The sequence below is a fragment of the Macaca thibetana genome, chromosome 4, assembly GCF_024542745.1.
Source record: "Macaca thibetana thibetana isolate TM-01 chromosome 4, ASM2454274v1, whole genome shotgun sequence".
Classification (NCBI taxonomy): domain Eukaryota; kingdom Metazoa; phylum Chordata; class Mammalia; order Primates; family Cercopithecidae; genus Macaca; species Macaca thibetana.
Window position 1 is genome coordinate 42038039 of NC_065581.1, and position 21960 is coordinate 42059998.

The 21960-nt window shown below is 43.5% G+C and overlaps 3 protein-coding genes across 4 annotated transcripts in view; 1 reads left to right on the forward strand and 2 right to left on the reverse strand.

Moving 5' to 3' along the window:
- Positions 1-21960, reverse strand: part of OARD1 (O-acyl-ADP-ribose deacylase 1) — a 449744-nt gene that overhangs the window by 93665 nt on the left and 334119 nt on the right. The gene's annotated exons all lie outside the window — the stretch shown is intronic.
- The window catches only part of TOMM6 (translocase of outer mitochondrial membrane 6), a 657333-nt gene that overhangs the window by 10130 nt on the left and 625243 nt on the right, over positions 1-21960 (forward strand). The window lies entirely within an intron of this gene.
- TREM2 (triggering receptor expressed on myeloid cells 2) overlaps positions 1-21960 on the reverse strand; it is a 33375-nt gene that overhangs the window by 2265 nt on the left and 9150 nt on the right. Inside the window, exons 3-4 of one of the 2 annotated variants that reach the window (XM_050789490.1) lie at positions 2301-2405; positions 498-848 (exon numbers count right to left, since the gene is read on the reverse strand). In XM_050789490.1, the coding sequence (XP_050645447.1) occupies positions 498-848; positions 2301-2340 (391 nt within the window). In that variant the 5' untranslated portion in view covers positions 2341-2405. Of the gene's footprint in view, positions 1-497; positions 849-2300; positions 2450-21960 lie in introns of those variants that run through there. The other variant, XM_050789489.1, reaches the window with a different exon arrangement.

Here is a 21960-nt window from a genome sequence, read left to right on the forward strand (position 1 = left end):
CCAGCACAAGCAGTGTACTTTTCTAGGGGTGATTTTCTGTACCAGGTTGGTGCTTCACTTACGTTGATAGGACCACTGGTTGGTTGGTGAGGGAATAAATTAATCTCCTCCTCCTCCTTAAGGACCTCCCATCATGTTCACATGCTAACTGGATGGAGATGGATAAAGCTGTTTGGGCAAGCAGGGCCAAGGCCAGGCTAGTTCACAGAGTCCCTTAATGCAAAGTAGAGAGAGGTGCCCTTCTTGCAGGTGATGCAGCTCTGCACTAGGGAACACAGTCTGGCAAAAGGAGTCCGGGCTGGGGAGTGGATTTTGGCCCTCTTGTGCAGTGAGCAACCTGCACAACTATCCTTGGTAGCCCTGAGTAGGGAGATGAGACCCACACGATGGGTTTTCCCAGGATTCCTGAGAGCCCAGTGGGTGGTTCTGCACACAGATGCCCAAAACATGAGGCTTGGAACAGGGGCAGGCCAGAGAGGCAGCCACTGCCCACTCACCTGCCAGCACGTCCACCAGGACCTTCCTGAGGGTGTCAGCCTCACTGCCATGGAGGCTTTGGCACTGGTAGAAGCCCGCATCGTGGGGTTGTAGATTCCGCAGTGTAATGGTGAGAGTGCCGCCCAGGGTATCATCTGTGATGGCTGTGCTCCCATTCCGCCTCCTCAGGAAGGACAGCAGCCACAAGTTGTGCGTGCTGACCACGCGCTGGCATGGGCCCTTCTCGCCCAGCTGGCGGCACCAGGCCTTGCGCCTCCCCCAGTGCTTCATGGAGTCATAGGGGCAGGACACCTGTAGGGACTGGCCCTCCACGCCCTGGAACACCGTGGTGTTGTGGGCTCCAGACAGCTCTGGGGAGGAGACATTCATTCACTCCTTCATTTACCAAATACGCATTGAACACTTGCCCTGTGCAGTGACCTAAACAGACAAAAACCCTGCCCTGAAGGAGCTTAGGTTCTTATGCAAGTTGGGAGCAGGTGGCACAGCATGTGTTTGTGGGAAATTGGGAACCAGGAAACCTGAGACCTGGGTTTGGTTTTCTCACAGTTGGTCTTGCTGGGCCTCCTTGGAGACGTAACTGACCCTCCCTGGGTCTATTCTGGAGACACTTGGTCTTCAAATCCCCTCCAGTTCTGTTCTGCACATCTCTTTGCTGTCATACGGGACTAGGATCTCTCCTCTCGGCCTGGGGCTGGCTCTCCCTGCCCCGCCACTCTTGCTTGCTCTGCAGCCGCCCACACTGGTACCGACTTTCCTGACCTTTAGCTTCCAGCTTCCCTATTTCTGTGGCTTTGTTCCCCTTTCAGGAAGGACCCGTCTCGGAGATATTTTGGGGGAGACATGAGGCTGCTATTTTGGGAACCCTCCTTAGGGCGGGGGAGATGGGCTTAGAGCACCAGCTTGTTGCTGGGGCAGGGGCTGCAGCAGAAGCCCCCAGAGCCCCCTGCTTTGACTTCTCCTCTCTTGGTCCTCCCTTGCCTGCCATCTTCAACCATTACTGTGACAGAGGCTTGAAAGATAGGATTGGGAAGCTGGTGGCCTGCCTTTTGGAACTAGAGAGACCATATGGGCAGTGGCCCTTTCCCACCTTACCACCTCCCATCCATGCCTCAGGACCCCACCTTCCTCCCCGCCCCCACACCATCTAAAGCTGCAGGAACAAGACTCCATTTGGCACTATCTCTCCTCTTGCCCAGGTTTGTCCAACGCTGTGGGGGAGCAAAAGGTTCACTTCCCTCAGTGGGAAGAAGCAGTTGTGTACAAAAATTTGGTGTGTCAATTCGCCGCAACTCAGTGATGGAAATCTCCAGGCCCCTCACCTCCCATCAAGAGCTGAGGACAAGAGGACCTTCAGAGCAGGGGAGACAGTGCCCCAAGGATGCAGGTGAACATCCTCATGTTCTTTCCTCTTTTATAACTGCAGGGGCTCATAATTAGTGGCTTATAATTTCAGAGGCTATTATCAGTGCCGGCGCCCCCCGAAAGCTTCCCCCAACTGCCAGCTAGTGCCTGGGATGCCACTGTTAGCACTCCTTCCCTTCCAATGCAACCAGAGTCCACCAGCCCCTTACATGTCCACATGCAGGAAGAGTCTGAGGGTGGGTTTTGATACTGGGGAGGGAAGGAGGGTGTGAAGAATATGGGCAGGTTGGGGAGGAGAGGAGTGTAGAACAGGGCACTCAGGCATGCCAAGGACTGCCACCGCCTTCGTAATTCACCCCAGGGCCCACCACCTGCTCCCTAACCACATACTCAAAGTGAGGGAAAGAAGGCATCACAGGGCACGGAGAAGATCCTACCTGTGGCAAAGAGTAAGATGAGCAGCCGGAGAGGCTCCATGCCACCCTTCCCTGGCCAAGGGCAGATGCAGAGTGCCTTGTGCAAGATCTTGTCTTTCCCTTGAACTGCAGAAAAGAGAGGATCAGGCATGTCAGGCGCTGCCCACAGGAACTGGGTTCCTGGGGATTAAGCAATAGTCAAGACTGGGGTCTGGAGGCGGTGCAGGGTGGGGAGGGAGGGGGAGGAGGAGTCGGCCACTGCAGCTCTGGCAGAAGGAGCCTGAGTCTCCCAGACCTCTGAGAAGCCAGCCCACCCTCCTGCTGGTGCCAGCCAGGGTGGCCCCCAGATGGCTGGGGCTGGTAAGGCCCTGCACTGCTCAGTTTCCTTGCAGAGCCTAGCCCAGGAATCACTATCCTCACAGCAGTATTCAGACCCTCCACCAGCTGCAATGCCTGCTGTCTTCTGGTTTCAGCCTTGCAAGAGTTGGAGAACAGCTGTGCCCTCAGAAGCCAGGACCCTCACCCAGCCCCTCTTAGTTCTTCCCTCCAGGGCCGTCATTCCTGCAATGTGGCAGCGGTTCAGTACACAGCTCTGGAGCCAGACTTCCTGCCTTTCTGGGTGTGTAACCACACATCCAAAACCTACCTGTGTCTGTTCCCTGATCCATACAGTGGGAATAACGATAGTGCAAAGGGTTATCAGGAGCACCACATGGGTTCCTACAGGTAAAGTGCTTTCCAGTAGGGCCTGACACACAGCATTCAACAAATATTAACTATTACCATTATCCTAGTTAGCAGGGAAAAGGGAAATGGGCTGTCTATAAGACAGAGAATTTTCTCTCCCACCTGGAGTTTTCTGCCCAGGTTTAGCCTTCTTGGAACTGTGGGGTGTCTCCTGTGCACACAAGCTCACACTGGTGTTTATTTTGTGCACACACCTGCCTGAACTCCTGATCATCCTATCCTACAGGAAAGGACAGGGTATTTCCCAGAGTTCTGGGGGTAGGGGTGTGTTTTCCTACAGGTACAGGTTCCCATGAAGGGTGATCGAAGCACAGGGACCCACATGTGCAAAGGCACAGAGGTGTGAAATGGCCCAGTGAGTCAGGGATTGGATGGGGAGGCTTGAGGCAATTCTAGGAGTGGGAAATGGAGTTGTGCTGGGAGTGGCAGAAGAGGCTGGAGAAGCCTGCAGGAGCCTGTAGATTGTCAGGGTCTACTTTAGTTTCCTGCAAACACTCACTTCTTTGTTCTTTTATTCATTTATTTACTCATATTTACGGTGCATCTACCTTATGGACAGAGAATGTGCTTGGAGATGGGGAGTTCATAGAGAGGAGAAGACAGGCCTCCACTCAAAGGGTCAACTGCCCAGCCTTGCCCCAAGGGCCTGGGGGCTGAAGATCACTCTGTAGGTACTCTTCTAGGGTCTTTTTCTAAAAATGAGGTTTATTGGCCCATAATTTACATATACAAAAATTTAACCCTTTTAAATGTCTGCTTGTATAAATTTTGACAAACTCAAGCATCTCTATAACCACCACCACAATCACCAGGTCTATGTAACACAATACCATAATATAGAAGGGTTCATTTCACTCAAGCGAGAGCCCTTGTGCCCATTTTAGCCAGTCTTTTTCTCTCTAATCCAGGGCCTGGCAACTACTGAGCTGACATCTGTGTCTGTAGCGTCCTGCTCTTCCTAAAATGTCATAGACATGGAATTAAACAGTATGTAGCCTCTTGGATCAGTCTTCTTTCACTCATCAGAATAAATTCAGCATGCGTGACGTTGCATTTCTCAAGAATGTATTCATTTTTATTGCTAAACCATCTTTCATTCTATAGTTGTACCACAAGTAGCGTATTCATTCACCTGCTGATGGACATTTGGGTTTTTTCCAGTTTGGGACAATTATGACATTCATGTACATATATTTTGTGTGGACGTATGTTTCTATTATCCTTGGATAAAATCCTAAGAATGGGAGTGCTAGGTCACATGTAAGTGTATGTTTAAGTCTATGAAAGTTGCCAAAGTCTTTTCCAAAGAGGCTGTACCATTTTTACTTCCTTGTCGACAGTTAATATTGTCAGGTTTTAAAAAACCTTCCTAATAGGTGTAAGGTGATATCTCATTCAATTTTAACTTGTATTTTTCTAATGAGTAATGATATTGGACATCTTTTTATTGTTTATTGCCATCTGTACCTTCTTCAGCAAAGTACTTTTGACAAAGTGCAACACTTTTGTCCATTTGTAATTGTTTATTATTATCATTACTATTGAGCTGTGAAAATTCTTCATATTCTGGATAGCAGTCCTTTATCAGATATGTGATTTGCTAATATTTTCTTCTAGTCTGTAACTTTTTTTCTCATTTGCTTAGCAGCATTAGCAACATCTTTTTTTTTTTTTTTTTTTTTTTTTTGAGACAGAGTTTTGCTCTTGTCACACAGGCTGGAGTGCAATGACGAGATCTTGGCTCACAGCAACCTCCACCTCCAAGGTTCAAGTGATTATCCTGCCTCAGCCTCCCAAGTAGCTGAGATTACAGGCACCTGCCACCACGTCTGGCTAATTTTTTTGTATTTTCAGTACAGACGGGGTTTCACCACATTGGCCAGGCTGGTCTCAAACTCCTGACCTCAGGTGATCTGCCTGCCTCGGCCTCCCAAAGTGCTGGGATTACAGGCATGAGCCACTGCCCCCAGCCTATATGGGTAGATTTTATTGCTGATGAAGTCCAATTCCTTGATTTTTCTTTTTACAATTTATGCTTTTCTGTGCTCTGTTAAAAAGTTTACCCACCTCAGAGTCACAAATATTTCCTCCTATATTTTCCATTGGAAGTTTTATAGTTTTAGGCTTTGCATTGTGGTCTATTATTCATTTTTCATTAATTTTTGCATGTGGCATAAGATGCACTTTGCAATTTTTTCAACATATGGATGTCCAATTGTACTAGCATAATTTGTTGAGAAGACTTTCTTTTCTTCATTGAATTACCTTAGTATATTTGTTGAAAATCAATTGACATGTAGGTCTAGTTCTGACTGTTCTGTTCCATTGATCCATATGTCTATTCTTTCTCCAATATCACACTGTCATGATAACTTACTGTAGCTTTATGGTAAGTCTTAAAATCAAACAGTGGTTCTTCAAAATTGTTTTGACTATTCTAGTTACTCTGCTTTGCCATGTAAAATATAAAATCAGCTTGTGGGCTTCTAATCCTCTTCTTCTCACCCCCAAAAACCTGTTGGGCTTTCAGTTGGGATTGCATTGACCCTATGGGTTAGTTCTGGGGGGAAATAGACAACACTGTTGAGTGTTCCATGCAATGGACACAATTCAGCTGTCCATTTATTTGTTTCTTCTATGATTTCTCTCATCAGTGTTTTCAGTTTTTAGCATACGAATCTTACGCATATATTGTTAAATTTTTACCTAAATATTTTATGATTTGGGGTGTTATTTTACATGATTCTAGCTTTCTGTTTCCTAGGCAGAAGCATAACTCATCAGCTCTATAAGTTTTTGTCTTACTTTCTGGTCCATTTAAGCTGCATATTGGCCCCTTGTCCCCACGCCTTCCCACATGAGGAAAAGATCTTTAAACCTCAAGGAAAAGTGAAGGCACCAAGAAATCCTTACCAATTACTCACAGCACACGTACATCAAATGCTCTTCCTTAAAATTGTGTTAATTTTCCTGATCCCTCGATCCTCATATTTGAGCACAGGAACAGTTCTGAACCACCCCGCTCCCAAGCACAGGATTCTTCTTTTCCCTTTGCTAAATCTGAGTTCAAACACACCTGCCACCTCACATCTGGGCACAGAGTTTATGTCCTTCTGTCATTACATCTGAACTTCATCACTCACCGATGCGTGCATTCATTCATGTGCTGGGCATGGTGTTACAGAACCATGGAGCCTTTGTGTTCCTAGATATGATAGTGACCATTGCTGGGGAAAGCTTCAGAACCAGAAGCATGACTGGACACATGACATGCTCCTGATGTCTAACTTTAACTGAGACCTCACAGCTGCCTGGTCATCCTCTTCAAAACTCCTGGAGGCTCCCTAGTAAGCCCTAGAGTAACTGCTCCAAATCATCACTCTCCTCAAACACACACTTTCACTCTCTTCTCCTTTCTCCCTAGGAGTAAATCAAGACGGTCAAGTATGAGCATCCTCACCCTCTTTCAGATCAGATCCTCCATTATCTTCCTATCCGCACCCAGCCAACCTGAGCAGCCAGGAAAGCACTAGGTGTTGGTCAGGACCATGGCCAGTGCCAGCCCCTGTGCTAGGCTGGGGAGGCATGTGACTGGAGCAGCCGACATAGGAACAGGCCTCTCAAAGCTGGAATAACCCCAATTTGATCAGGCTTATCATCAGCCCAACCTGGGACAGCCCCTGCAAAGCCTTGCCTGAGAACTGGGCTTAAGGGGGTGGTTGGTGGTGTCCATTCTACCCTTGGCTGGGGCCACCACACTAAAAAAATAAGAGCCCACAAATGCCATTCACTAATAAGTAGCCACTTAAGACTTCTCTTTTCCAGTTCCTTTTTTTGATTCTGTTCTGCTTTTACTTTATTCTACCTTCCTACATCCAAACCCCTGCCTTCAAGTCTCAATCTTTATCCCACCTCTGATCTGGCTCAGACTTGACCCTTCTTCCCTTCTCTCTCTTCGTATTTGTACCATCATCCTCTGACACTTTCAGCTCAGACAGCTCTTCCATTTTAACACTTCCTATTTTCCAAGTTGAAGATCTCAGGTCCTATTCAGGGCCAATGACTCCCCTCTCTAAGCCAGGACATCTCCTGGGGGAGTGTGTGTGTGCACGCGAGTGTGTGATGGCACTGGACTAGGTCTCAGGCAGACAGGAGGCCAGTCTGGCAGCAGCCAATGGGTCCAACTGAAGTGATGCAGGATGTTAGACTAAGGAAATGGCTGGATGAGAACTCAGGAGATGAGACGAACCCAGGTGCTAAGACTGGTGCAGACATCGCAGGCGTCATAGGGCTGAGGTGAAAGCAAAGGGAACCTCTCCTGCCTCTTGATTCAACCTCTCCTGCCTCTTGATCAGAACTGCTCCAGATTCTGGCTGGGATCAGGAAGGATATCCAGCCTGCACATGAGGGAAAAGTGTGGGCACTGAAGCCTGGGTGTGAAAGAAACTAAAAATACAGAGTAGGGGTTAAGTACGTAGACTTTGGCTTCTTACAAATCTCCGCTTAAACCCAGCTCTGTTACTTACTAGTTATGTGGCTTTGGGCAAGTTTCTTAACTCTCTGAGCCTAGTTTCACTATCTGGGTATGTAAAGTTATGGCATATTGTTAATTGCAAAAAGAAAAAAAAAAGGTAGTCGGTATTATTTTCCTTCCTTCTCATTCTATTTCTCCCTGAAATCTTCCTTCCATCCTCCTGCCTCACTCCTTCCCAGATGTCCATTTCCTCTTCCCAGGTGACTGTTCTCTCTACCCTGGATGGTCCCTGGCAACTTGCTTTCTCTACTAATCCTCTCCTAATCCTCTCTTCCAGGGTCTTTGATTTCTCCACTTCCTCCTGTCCATACATTTCTTCTTTAAAAAAAAAGAAAAGAAAAGCAAAAGTTTCGACTTTTTCACTCTGGAGAATTTAAAATATACACAAAAAGAGAAGTATAATAAACTCCATCTACCAATAAGCCATCCTCAACCAGTTATCAACTCGTGGCCAATTTTGCTTGGTCCACTCCACTGTCTCACGTATAATTTTGAAGCAAATCCCATACATAATATTATTTCATCTGTAATGATTTCAGCTAAGAGACTCCTTTTTAAAACTGAAAATAAAACCTAAGGACTTTCCAATTGTTTCAGTAATGTCATATACATATTCCAGGCTTAAAAAAAGTTAGATCCAGATTGGGTGCCAAGATGGCCGAATAGGAACAGCTCCAGCCTCCAGCTCCCAGCGTGAGCGACACAGAAGATGGGTGATTTCTGCATTTCCAACTGACGTACCAGGTTCATCTCACTGGGGAATGTCAGAGAGTTCGTGCAGGACAGTGGGTGCAGCCCAATGAGCCAGAGCCGAAGGAGGGTGAGGCATTGCAAGGGGGAAGGGAATTCCTTTTCCTAGCCAAGGGAAACCATGACACACAACACCTGGAAAATCGGGTCACTCCCACCCTAATACTGTGCTTTAACAAGAGTCTTAGCAAATAGCACACCAGATTATATCCTGTGCCTGGCTCAGAGGGTCCCACGCCCAGGGAGCCTCCCTCATTGCTAGCACAGCAGTCTGAGATCTAACTGCAAGGCAGCAGCGAGGCTGGGGAATGGGCGCCCGCCATTGTTGAGGCTTACGTAGGTAAACAAAGCAGCCGGGAAGCTCGAACTGGGTGGAGCCCACTGCAGCTCAAGGAGGCCTGCCTGTCTCTGTAGACTCCACCTCTGGGGATAGGGCATAGCTAAACAAAAAGCAGCAGAAACCTCTGCAGATGTAAATGTCCCTGTCTGACAGCTTTGAAGAGAGTAGTGATTCTCTCAGCAAGGAGTTTGAGATCTGAGAACGGACAGACTTCCTGCTCAAGTGGGTCCCTTACCCCTGAGTAGCCTAACTGGGAGACATCCCCCGCTAGGGGCAGACTGAAACCTCACACCTCACATGGCTGGGTACACCTCTGAGATGAAGCTTCCAGAGGAACAATCGGACAGCAACACTTTCTGTTCAGCAATATTCTGTCTTCTGCAGCCTCCGCTGCTGATATCCAGGCAAACAGGGTCTGGAGTGGACCTCAAGCAAACTCCAACAGACCTGCAGCTGAGGGTCCTGACTGTTAGAAGGAAAACTAACAAATAGAAAGGACATCCACACCAAAACCCCATCTGTGCGTCACCATCATCAAAGACCCAAGGTAGATAAAACCACAAGATGGGGAAAAAGCAGGGCAGAAAAGCTGAAAATTCAAAAAATCAGAGCACCACTACCCCTCCAAAGGAACGCAGCTCCTCGCCAGCAACAGAACAAAGCTGGATGAAGAATGACTTTGATGAGTTGAGAGAAGAAGGTTTCAGTCGATTAAATGTCTCAGAGCTAAAGGAGGAGCTACAGACCTAGCACAAAGAAGCTAAAAACCTTGAAAAGAGATTTGACGAATGGATAACTAGAATAACCAATGCAGAGAAGTCCATAAATGACCTGACAGAGATGAACACCATGACACAAGAACTACATGACAAACGCACAAGCTTCAGTAACAGACTCAATCAACTGGAAGAAAGAGTATCAGTGATTGAAGATCAAATGAATGAAATGAAGCAAGAAGAGAAGTTTAGAGAAAAAAGAGTAGAAAGAAATGAACAAAGCCTCCAAGAAATATGGGATTATGTGAAAAGACCAAATCTACATCTGATTGTTGTACCTGAAAGTGACGGGGACAATGGAACCAAGTTGGAAAACACTCTGCAGGATATTATCCAGAAGAACTTCCACAACCTAGCAAGGCAGGCCAACATTCAAATTCAGGAAATACAGAGAACGCCACAAAGATACTCCTCAAGAAGAACAACTCCAAGACACAGAATGGTCAAATTCACCAAAGTTGAAATGAAGGAAAAAATGTTAAGGGCAGCCAGAGAGAAAGGTTGGGTTACCCACAAAGGGAAGCCCATTAGACTAACAGCAGATCTCTCAGCAGAAACTCTACAAGCCAGAAGAGAGTGGGAGTCAATATTCAACATTCTTAAAGAAAAGAATTTTCAACCCAAAATTTCATATCCAGCCAAACTAAGTTTCATAAGTGAAGGAGAAATAAAATCCTTTACAGACAAGCAAATGCTGAGAGATTTTGTCACCACCAGGCCTGCCCTACAAGAGCTCCTGAAGGAAGCACTAAACATGGAAAGGAACAACTGGTATCAGCCATTGCAAAAACATGCCAAAATGTAAAGACCATCGATAATAGGAAGAAACTATATCAACTAACGAGGAAAATAACCAGCTAACATCATCATGACAGGATCAAGTTCACACATAACAATAATAAACTTAAATGTAAATAGGCTAACTGGTCCAATTAAAAGACACAGACTGGCAAATTGGATAAAGAATCAAGACCCATCAGTTTGCTGTATTCAGGAGACCCATCCAATGTGCAGAGACACACATAGGCTCAAAATAAAGGGATGGAGGAAGATCTACCAAGCAAATGGAAAACAAAAAAAGGCAGGGGTTGCAATCCTAGTCTCTGATGAAACAGACTTTAAACCAACAAAGATCAAAAGAGACAAAGAAGGCCATTATATAATAGTAAAGGGATCAATTCAACATGAAGAGCTAACTATCCTAAATATATATGCATCCAATACAGGAGCATCCAGATTCATAAAGCAAGTCCTTAGAGACTTACAAAGAGACTTAGACTCCCATACAATAATAATGGGAGACTTTAACACCCCACTGTCAACATTAGACAGATCAACGAGACAGAAAGTTAACAAGGATATCCAGGAATTGAACTCAACTCTGCATCAAGCAGACCTAATAGACGTCTACAGAACTCTCCACCCCAAATCAACAGAATATACATTCTTCTTAGCACCACATCACACTTATTCCAAAATTGACCACATATTTGGAAGTAAAGCACTCCTCAGCAAATGTAAAAGAACTGAAATTATAACAAACTGTCTCTCAGCCCACAGTGCAATCAAACTAGAACTCAGGACTAAGAAACTCAGTCAAAACTGCTCAACTACATGGAAACTGAACAACCTGCTCCTGAATGACTACTGGGTACGTAACGAAATGAAGGCAGAAATAAAGATGTTCTTTGAAACCGATGAGATACAACATACCAGAATCTCTGGGACACATTTAAAGCAGTGTGTACAGGGAAATTTATAGCACTAAATGCCCACAATAGAAAGCAGAAAATATCTAAAATTGACACCCTGACATCACAATTAACAGAACTAGAGAAGCAAAAGCAAATACATTCAAAAGCTAGCAGAAGGCAAGAAATAACTAAGATCAGAGCAGAACTGAAGGAGATAGAGACACAAAAAATCCTTCAAAAAATCAATGAATCCAGGAACTGGTTTTTTGAAAAGATCAACAAAATTGATAGACCGCTAGCAAGAGTAATAAAGAAGAAAAGAGAGAAGAATCAAATAGATGCAATAAAAAATGATAAAGGGGATATCACCACCGACCCCACAGAAATGCAAACTACCATCAGAGAATACTATAAACACCTCTGTGCAAATAAACTAGAAAACCTAGAAGAAATGGATAAATTCCTGGACACATACACTCTCCCAAGACTAAACCAGGAAGAAGTTGAATCCCTGAATAGACCAATAGCAGGCTCTGAAATTAAGGCAATAATTAATAGCCTACCAACCAAAAAAAGTCCAGGACCAGATGAATTCACAGCTGAATTCTACCAGAGGTACAAGGAGGAGCTGGTACCATTCCTTCTGAAACTATTCCAATCAATAGAAAAAGAGGGAATCCTCCCTAACTCATTTTATGAGGCCAACATCATCCTGATACCAAAGCCTGGCAGAGACACAATAAAAAAAGAGAATTTTAGACCAATATCCCTGATGATCATCGATGCAAAAATCCTCAATAAAATACTGGCAAACCAAATCCAGCAGCACATCAAAAAGCTTATCCACCATGATCAAGTGGGCTTCATCCCTGGGATGCAAGGCCGGTTCAACATGCACCAATCAATAAACGTAATCCAGCATATAAACAGAACTAAAGACAAAAACCACATGATTATTTCAATAGATCCAGAAAAGGCCTTTGACAAAATTCAGCAGCCCTTCCTGCTAAAAACTCTCAATAAATTCGGTATTGATGGAACGTATCTCAAAATAATAGGAGCTATTTATGACAAACCCACAGCCAATATCATACCGAATGAGCAAAAATTGGAAGCATTCCCCTTAAAAAGTGGCACAAGACAGGGATGCCCTCTCTCACCACTCCTATTCAACATAGTGTTGGAAGTTCTGGCTAGGGCAATCAGGCAAGAGAAAGAAAAAAAGGGTATTCAATTAGGAAAAGAAGAAGTCAAATTGTCCATGTTTGCAGATGACATGAGTGTATATTTAGAAAACCCTATCGTCTCAGCCCAAAATCTCCTTAAGCTGATAAGCAACTTCAGCAAAGTCTCAGGATACAAAATCAATGAGCAAAAATCACAAGCATTCTAATACACCAATAACAGACAAACAGAGAGCCAAATAATGAATGAACTCCCATTCACAATTGCTTCAAAGAGACTAAAATACCTAGGAATCCAACTTACAAGGGATGTGAAGGACCTCTTCAAGGAGAACTGCAAACCTCTGCTCGATGAAATAAAAGAGGACACAAACAAATGGAAGAACATTCCATGCTCATGGGTAGGAAGAACCAATATCATGAAAATGCCCATACTGCCCAAGGTAATTTATAGATTCAATGCCATCCCCATTAAGCTATCAATGACTTTCTTCACAGAATTGGAAAAAACTACTTTAAAGTTCATATGGAACCTAAAAAGAACCCACATTGCCAAGACAACTCTAAGTCAAAAGAACAAAGCTGGAGGCATCAAGCTACCTGACTTCAAACTATACTACAAGGCTATAGTAACCAAAACAGCATGGTACTGCTACCAAAACAGAGATATAGACCAATTGAACAGAACAGAGCCCTCAGAAATAATACCACCCATCTACAACCATCTGATCTTTGACAAACCTGACAAATACAAGAAATGGGGAAAGGATTCCCTAAGTAATAAATGGTGCTGGGGAAACTGGCTAGCCATAAATAGAAAGCTGAAACTGTATCCCTTCCTTACTCCTTATACAAAAATTAATTCAAGATGAATTAGAGGCTTAAATGTTAGACCTAAAACCATAAAAACCCTAGAAGAAAACCCAGGCAATACCATTCAGGACATAGGCATGGGCAAGGACTTCATGTCTAAAACACCAAAAGCAATAGCAACAAAAGCCAAAATTGACAAATGGGATCTAACTAAACTAAAGAGCTTCTGCACAGCAAAAGAAACTACCATCAGAGTGAACAGGCAACCTACAGAATGGGAGAAAATTTTTGCAATCTACTCACCTGACAAAGGGCTAATATCCAGAGCCTACAAAGAACTCAAACAAATTTACAAGAAAAAAACAAACAACCCCATCAAAAAGTGGGCAAAGGATATGAACAGACACTTCTCAAAAGAAGACATTTATGCAGCCAGTAGACACATGAAAAAATGCTCACCATCACTCACTATCAGAGAAGTGCAAATCAAAACCACAATGAGATACCATCTCACACCAGTTAGAATGGTAATCATTAAAAAGTCAGGAAACAACAGGTGCTGGAGAGGATGTGGAGAAATAGGAACACTTTCACACTGTTAGTTGGACTGTAAACTAGTTCAACCATTGTGGAAGAGAGTGTGGCAATTCCTCAAGGGTCTAGAACTAGAAATACTATTTGACCCAGCCATCCCATTACTGGGTATATACCCAAAGGATTATGAATCATGGTGCTATAAAGACACATGCACATGTATGTTTATTGCAGCACTATTCACAATAGCAAAGACTTGGAACCAACCCAAATGTCCATCAATAACAGACTGAATTAAGAAAATGTGGCACATATACACCATGGAATACTATGCAGCCATAAAAAAGGATGAGTTCGTGTCCTTTGTAGGGACACAGATGCAGCTGGAAACCATCATTCTGAGCATACTATTGCAAGAACAGAAGACCAAACACTGCATATTCTCACTCATAGGTGGGAATTGAACAATGAGATCATTTGGACACAGGGTGGGGAACATCACACACCGGGGCCTGTTGTGGGGTGGGGGGAGGGGGGAGGGATAGCAATAGGAGATATACCTAATGTAAATGATGAGTTAATGGGTGTAGCACACCAACTTGGCACATGTATACATATGTAACAAATGTATATTTGTTGTGCACATATACCCTAGAACATAAAGTATAATAAAATAATAATAATAATAATAATAATAAATTAGATCCAAAGAAGTCTGCATGTTGCAGTTGGTCAATATGTCTTTTAGGTCAGTTTTATTTTATTTGTTTATCTGTTTTTTGGGTTTTTTTTTTCTTTTTGTTTTGTTTTGTTTTGTTCTTTTGACAGTCTTGCTCTGTCACCCAGGCTGGAGTGCAGTGGTGCGATCTCAGCTCACTGCAACCTCCGCCTCTCGTGTTCAAGCAATTCTCCTGCCTCAGCCTCCCGAGTAGCTGGGATTACAGTGCACCAGTGCACCACTGTGTCCTGCTAAGTTTTTGTATTTTAGTAGAAGACAGGGTCTCACCATATTGCCCAGGCTGGTCTCGAACTTCTGAGCTCAGGAAATTCGCCTGCCTCGGCCTCCCAAAGTGCTGGGATTACAGCCGTGAGCCACACGCCCAGCTTTTTAGGTCTGTTTTAATCTGTAGTTTCCCCCTTCATCTTTATCTTCCCTTGCAATTTATTTGTTGAAGAAACCAGATTGTTTGTCCTGTAGAATTTCCTGTGATGTGAAGTTTGCTGATTGATCCCCACAGTATTGCTTAGCTTTCTCCTCTGAGCCCTGCATCTTCTATAAATTGATACTTAGCTATAGAGGTTTTTCAGACTTTTTTCTTTTGGCAAATACTTCACAAGCAGCGGTATATTCTTCCACCTGGAGGCACCTGATATGGAGGGGTGCTCTTTCTGTCATGCTGGCAGCTGTTCTTGCTCAACACCCAGATCCACTAATTCATTTGAGGTTGCAAAGCTGATCATTCCTTTTTGATATGGATAAGGAAAGTATACTTACTCTCACCCATCATTTGGCCTGTACAAGAAGGGCAAGAGGAATGCTTTATTCTTTCTTTGATTAACATGTTTTTAAAATTATGCATTAGTTCATTAGCACTCTTCAATTATGACTAATTCGATTTTAATTTTTATTATAATTATAAATGAGTGATTTAGACATATTTGATATATAACAATCTATTGTAGTTAGTATTGTTACTGATTTTCAGATTATTCCTTTTTTTTTTTTTTTTTTTTTTTTTTTTTTTAAGAGACAAGGTCTCACTCTGTCACCCAGGCTGCAGTGCAGTGGTGTGATTATGGCTCACTGCAGCCTCAACCTCCTGAGCTCAAGCAATTTTCTTGCCTCAGCTTCCTGAGTAAATAGGACTACAGGTGTGTGTCATCATGCTCAGCTAACTTTTAAATTTTTTTGCAGTGATGGGATTTCACTATATTGCCCAGGCTGGTCTCAAATTCCTGGCCTCAAGCAATCTTCCCACCTTGGCCTCCCAAAGTGCTGTGATTTCAGACACAAACCATCGTGCCTGGTCAGCATATTCTATCTGTGACCAGCGGTTAGTTCTTCAGTCCTTTGGGCTAATTCAAGTAGTCTTCCATGCCCTTTCTGGGCGCACCACCCTCGAGGCACCTCCACCTACTCAGCAAGCTGGAAGCTCTTGGAATCCTGTCTTTTGGAGTGCAGTGGCGCCATCACGGCTCACGGCAGCCTTGACCTCCTGGGTTCAAGCAATCCTCCCACATCTCAGCCTCCTGAATAGCTGAGACTACAGGTATGTCCCACCACGCCTGGCTAATTTTTGTATTTTTTGTAGAGACGGGGTTTTACCATGTTGTTCAGGCTGGTCTCAAACTCCTGGGATCAAGCAATCTGCCCATCTCTGCCTCGCAAAGGTCTAGGATTACAGGTGTGAGACACCATGCCCAGCCCAGACAACTTTTTATTCACGGTCTTCAATTGCTCCTGTGTATGTGCTCCCTAGAAAGTCATGAATGGCCTCCTCACAGCTCTGGCATCTCTTAAGCTTTTCTTCTGCCTTTGACATGGGTGACCACTGTGATAGTTCTTCATGCTTGCTCCCACCCCAACCCATGCTGTGCCCTGCTCAGTCCTGCTCCGTCCCTGGGAGACTGATACCTCTGGACTCTATGACCAGGCTTACTGCTGGGCCTGGCCAAAGAGACATCAAAAGGAGCTTGGAACATAGGAAGAGAAATAAGTTGTGGTGTTTGTTTCTCCCTACCTTGTCCATGCTTTCATGTGGTTCAGACAGTGGCTGATTTCTTCTATGGCCACAACTCCTATTGATGGCTCCTCCATGGCTCCAGCTCTCACTTGGCTCCAGTAAGAGAATTCTCCCTCCCTGTTCTTTCAAGCCCAGGGGCGTTAACAGCTTTCTATATTTGGATGCATCACCATCCCCTGCTGGTTCCCTTATCCTTACCCATTTTTAAAAGAACCTCATTTAAATTATTGGCAGTTAAACCCTTTGCGCATGCATCTGTTTTGAAACTTGGCCTACAGCTACCTTATTCTTTTCACTCTTACTGGATAAAGTGGGAGAGCCTGGAGTAACTCTCCTAAGTGACACAATCATTTATTCCATTAAGCACCTACTATGTGCCAGGCACCATGCTGGTGCCAGGAAGGCGCTGCCTCTCTGTTGCTGGATATGGACGTGCTGCTGATATTGTAAATCTGTAGTGGCTGAATTCTAGATCAATACCTCGGGTTGGGAAAGTGAAAGGAGATCCTCAAATGAGTTACCAGAAGGAATTTGGAGCATATATGTGTCAGAGCATCTCGGCCAGAAAGGCTTATTTTGGCTTCTGGTCTTAGGGTGAGCTGAGAAGTCAGAATGCCCATCAAGGTGCAAATGGGCACCAACACTTTGACCACATAGATCTGCCAATGAAGATGGGTCCTGCCATGGCTGGAAGCTTTTAACACCTTCAAAAGGAAAGAAGATTGTTAGAGAATTACTGCCTCTCTGAAGAGAAAGAAAACAGTTTTGCCAGGGAGGTGAAGTGGCCTTGTTGTCTGGGGTGACACCCAGAGTTCTTGGTCTCCCAGCCAAGGAAATCAAGGGCACGAAGACACAAAGGTGAGGCTTAGAGCAGAAATTCAATAGGAGAAAAGAAAAGAGGACAGCTCTCTCATACAGAGAGGGGTCCCAGCAAAAGGGTTGCCGGCCCACAGTGAAATTCAGGGGTTTTTGCCAATGAGCTAGTGGGGAAGCAGTATCTGATCTACATGAAGCATGGAAAACCAGTTAGGACTCGGTGTGCCATCTGCATAGGGCAGGAATCTCTGCCAGCCCCCACCCCAATCTTTTATTATGCAGGTGGGTCCTTAGCCTGAGCTACTCCAAGTTGCTTATTTCTTTCTTACTTGGCATGTGCTTAAAAAAACATGAGGTAGAACCCCCATGGTGACCACGCCTGGCCCCAGGTAGCCCTTTTTATCTGTGCAGCTACAGCCATCCCCCTGTGCCAGGTTCCAGCTTCTTTATCTATGTTTGCAGCCCAATCTTTCAGGCTGCTCTTTGTTAGAAAAGAAGTGATTTCTTGGGTTGCTTTTTGTTAGAAGTGAAGTTCGGCTGAGGACTCTTTGCCCTCACTATCTGCCTAAATAGCTTTTTTCTTTTCTTTCTTTCTTTTTTTTTTAATTATACTTTAAGTTCTAGGGTATATGTGCAAACGTGCAGGTTTGTTACATATGTATACATGTACCAAGTTGGAGTGCTGCACCCATTAACTCTTCATTTACATTAGGTATATCTCCTATTGCTATCCCTCTACCCTCCCCCCACCCCACAACCCCGGTGTGTGATGTTCCCCACCCTGTGTCCAAGTGTTCTCATTGTTCAATTCCCACCTGTGAGTGAGAATATGCGGTGTTTGGTTTTCTGTCCTTGCGATAGTTTGCTCAGAATGATGATTTCCAGCTTCATCCACGTCCCTACAAAGGACACGAACTCATCCTTTTTTATGGCTGCATAGTATTCCATGGTGTATATGTGCCACACTTTCTTAATTCAGTCTATCATTGATGGACATTTGGGTTGGTTCCAAGTCTTTGCTATTGTGAATAGTGCTGCAATAAACATACATGTGCATGTGTCTTTATAGCAGCATGATTTATAATCCTTTGGGTATATACCCAGTAATGGGATGGCTGGGTCAAATGGTATTTCTAGTTCTAGATCCTTGAGGAATCGCCACACTTTCTTCCACAATGGTTGAACTACTTTACAGTCCCACCAACAGTGTGAAAGCGTTCCTATTTCCCCACATCCTCTCCAGCACCTGTTGTTTCCTGACTTTTTTTTTTTTTTTTTTGAAACAGAGTCTCCCCAGGCTGGAGTGCAGTGGTGCGATCTCAACTCGCTGCAAGCTCCGCCTCCCAGGTTCACGCCATTCTCCTGCCTCAGCCTCCTGAGTAGCTGGGACTACAGGCAGCTACCACCATGCCCGGCTAATTTTTTTTTTTTTTTTTTGTATTTTTAGTAGAGACGGGGTTTCACTGTGTTAGCGAGGATGGTCCCAATCTCCACCCACCTCGGCCTCCCAAAGTGCTGGGATTACAGGTGTGAGCCACCGCGCCCGGCATATTTCCTGACTTTTTAATGATCACCATTCTAACTGTTGTGAGATGGTATCTCATTGCGGTTTTGATTTGCATTTCTCTGAAAAGCCAAAACTGACAAATGGGGTCTAATTAAACTAAAGAGCTTCTGCACAGCAAAAGAAACTACCATCAAAGTGAACAGGCAACCTACAGAATGGGAGAAAATTTTTACAATCTACCCATCTGACAAAGGGCTAATATCCAGAATCTACAAAGAACTTAAACAAATTTACAAGAAAAAAATCAAACAATCCCACCAAAAAATGGGCAAAGGATATGAACAGACACTTCTCAAAAGAAGACATTTATGCAGCCAACAGACACATGAAAAAATGCTAAATAGCTTTTTTCTACCTCCTGTATCAGAGGGTCTGACTCCCACTAGTGGAATAGCACTAGTGGACCCCATAGATGGTGGTGCTGTTTCCCTGGCATGTCTTCATCTAAGCTAGGTCACAAGTCCTTCCCTTTACACCCACAGCACACTGGGCAGCTCGGGACCAAACAAGAAAAACATCCTGAAACCAATGTGCATCCTAGTATTATTTAACCATGAAACCCTTTTAAAACTATTCTAAATTTTCACAACATCAACAGGAGCTCTGGAGTTACAACTTACGCCTGAATTAGAGTAGAAAGCAAAAATAGTCCTTAAGACAAATCAGTTAGTATAAAAATTTGATTCTCCAATGCTTTTAAGCAGAATTTTAAAAATAACTTAGAACTGTTAACTAATTTTTAAAGACCTGTGTCTTAAAATTATGACTCAAGGCTTAATAGCACTTACTAAGGAGACGACATACATCAGTGATATCAATAGTTACTTGGTAAGTACTTCTTTTTTTTTTTTTTTTTTTTTTTTGAGACGGAGTCTCACGCTGTTGCCTAGGTCTCTCCCTGTTGCCCAGACTAAAGTGCAATGGCACGATCTCAGCATCCTCCACCTCCTGGGTTCAAACAATTCTCCTGCCTCAGCCTCCCAAGCAGCTGGGATTACAGGCACCCAACTAATTTTTGTATTTTTAGTAGAGATTGGGTTTCACCATGTTGGTCAGGCTTAATTTAACACTATTAACTGTATAACATGTGTTAAGCATTTTCAAAATCTTTTAAAAACCATATTTAATGACTTTTTCTGTGAAAAATACATAAAAATTCACTCTAAAAAGGTAAAAGTTGTCCATAATTTTCCCACTGAAAACACTAACATTTATTGAGTGCTAAATATGTGCTAGGTATTGTTCTAAACATTTTACATAAAGCATTTAGAGCATCATTATAAATCAATGTATTATATTGATGTTAATATATTAATATAGTATGTGTTAATATTGTAATGCATATTGTATTAACACATTTATGAGTAATACATTACACCATTATCTGTGAGGCAGGTAATATTATTTTTCCAGGTAACTGAGACTCAGAGTTATTAAATAACTTGTCCAGGATCACCCAACTAGTGAAAGGTGGAACTTAGGTTTAAACCTAGGTAGTCTGGCTCCAGACCTGTTAACAATTTTATTAAGAGTGGAATTTTCTTCCACTCTTCTAATCCCATTCCCCAGAGAGAATCACTACTACTAATATTTTGGTGCTTGTTGACCTAGACTTTTTTCTGTGGTTGTACATACATGAGTGTGCACACACACTCACACACACACACACAAATAAGCTCATTTTAGGGCTTGCATTTTTCCCATTTAATATATCGGGGACATCTTTCCATATCAACAAATATAGGCTTACTTCATTCTTTATAATGTCTGTGTGTGACTCCTTGGTGTGGATATAGCAATTTATTTAATTATCCTCTTATTAACAGATATTAAAAGAGTTTCTAAAAGTTGGTTCTTGCAAATTGTAATAAACACGGCTTATTTTTCCTTACATTAAAAATATTTGGAGAAAATATATTAGTAGCATGGTCCTAGTAAGTTCACATAACACTTATTAATATCTCTTGAAAAATTAATGTTTTGTGAAACACTGAGAAGCGAGTCTCAATCCTTCAACAGATACAGTGAGCTTACTCGCCTTAGCTCTTGATTCGCTACTTTTGTGTTACAAGGCTACTGTTCTGTAACAAACCCACTTTTAGTCAATCTCATGCCCTGGATCTCCAAACCATCACCATAGCCTCAAATATCACAACCCCTAAAACACAAGACCTAAAATATCAGGGATCGAAGAGACATGGAGGATCCACTCTTTCATCTAACTCAGCCCCAACTTAGCAAATTCTGGTTTTGACTGAGGAAACAAGTCTTCTTCAGTGGAGACACTGATGACCTATCAGTGGGCGGGCAAAGGAGTAAAGAGCCAGGAAAAACTGGTTGGAGGAGAGATTTGATTGGAAGATGTGAGTGAGAAGGTAGCTGCCAGGTATTGACAGCAAGATAAATATGGACTTTGAGAACATAAACTCGCGTGTTTCCTTGGAGGACAGAATAAAGTTGTAGATTACTCTGATGATGATGATGATGATGATGATGATGATGTGTGTGTGTGTGTGTGTATACTGAGTTTTCTAGAATGAAACTCCATGAAAGACAAGACTACTACAAAGTCCAGCTTGCAAATAAGTTACACATATGATAGTTGTAAGAGGAGAGGAACACAGCTTATTTTGAGAAATGCAGCAAGGATTCTCAGAGGAAAGAAGCTCAGGCAGGAGAAGTAGTAGCAGTTACGAAAGAGAAGACAGGCCAAATTTAGGTACTGTAGGGAAGCTTCCCAAAGGATTTAGAACTTTCATTTCACAACATTTTGACTATTGGAAGAGACCAAGTAATTGTTCACCCAACTATTTCCTCCTGAGAACACAGCTAGACTGTCTTCCAACCTCTCTTGCTCTTAGAGGTGGCCACATGACAGGGTTCTGAAAGAAATGAAATTTCAAGTTTGCTACTTCCAGGGTTGTCCCATAAAGCCTTCTGTGCAATCTTGAATGTTCTCTCTCTCTTCTCTCATTTGCTGCCCAGATATAGAGGATGCAGTGGAGGGCTCTGAGATTCTAGAGAACAAGAAAGCCACTAGCTGGAAGAAACTTGGGTTCCTGAGTGATGCTTGGAGCAGAGCAGAGCTTCCTCACCACCCTCCATGTGATGGGAGTGAGAAATAAATTTGTTAGCATTTTTTATTGCAGCAGCTAGCTAACCCTGACTAATACATTGTAGAA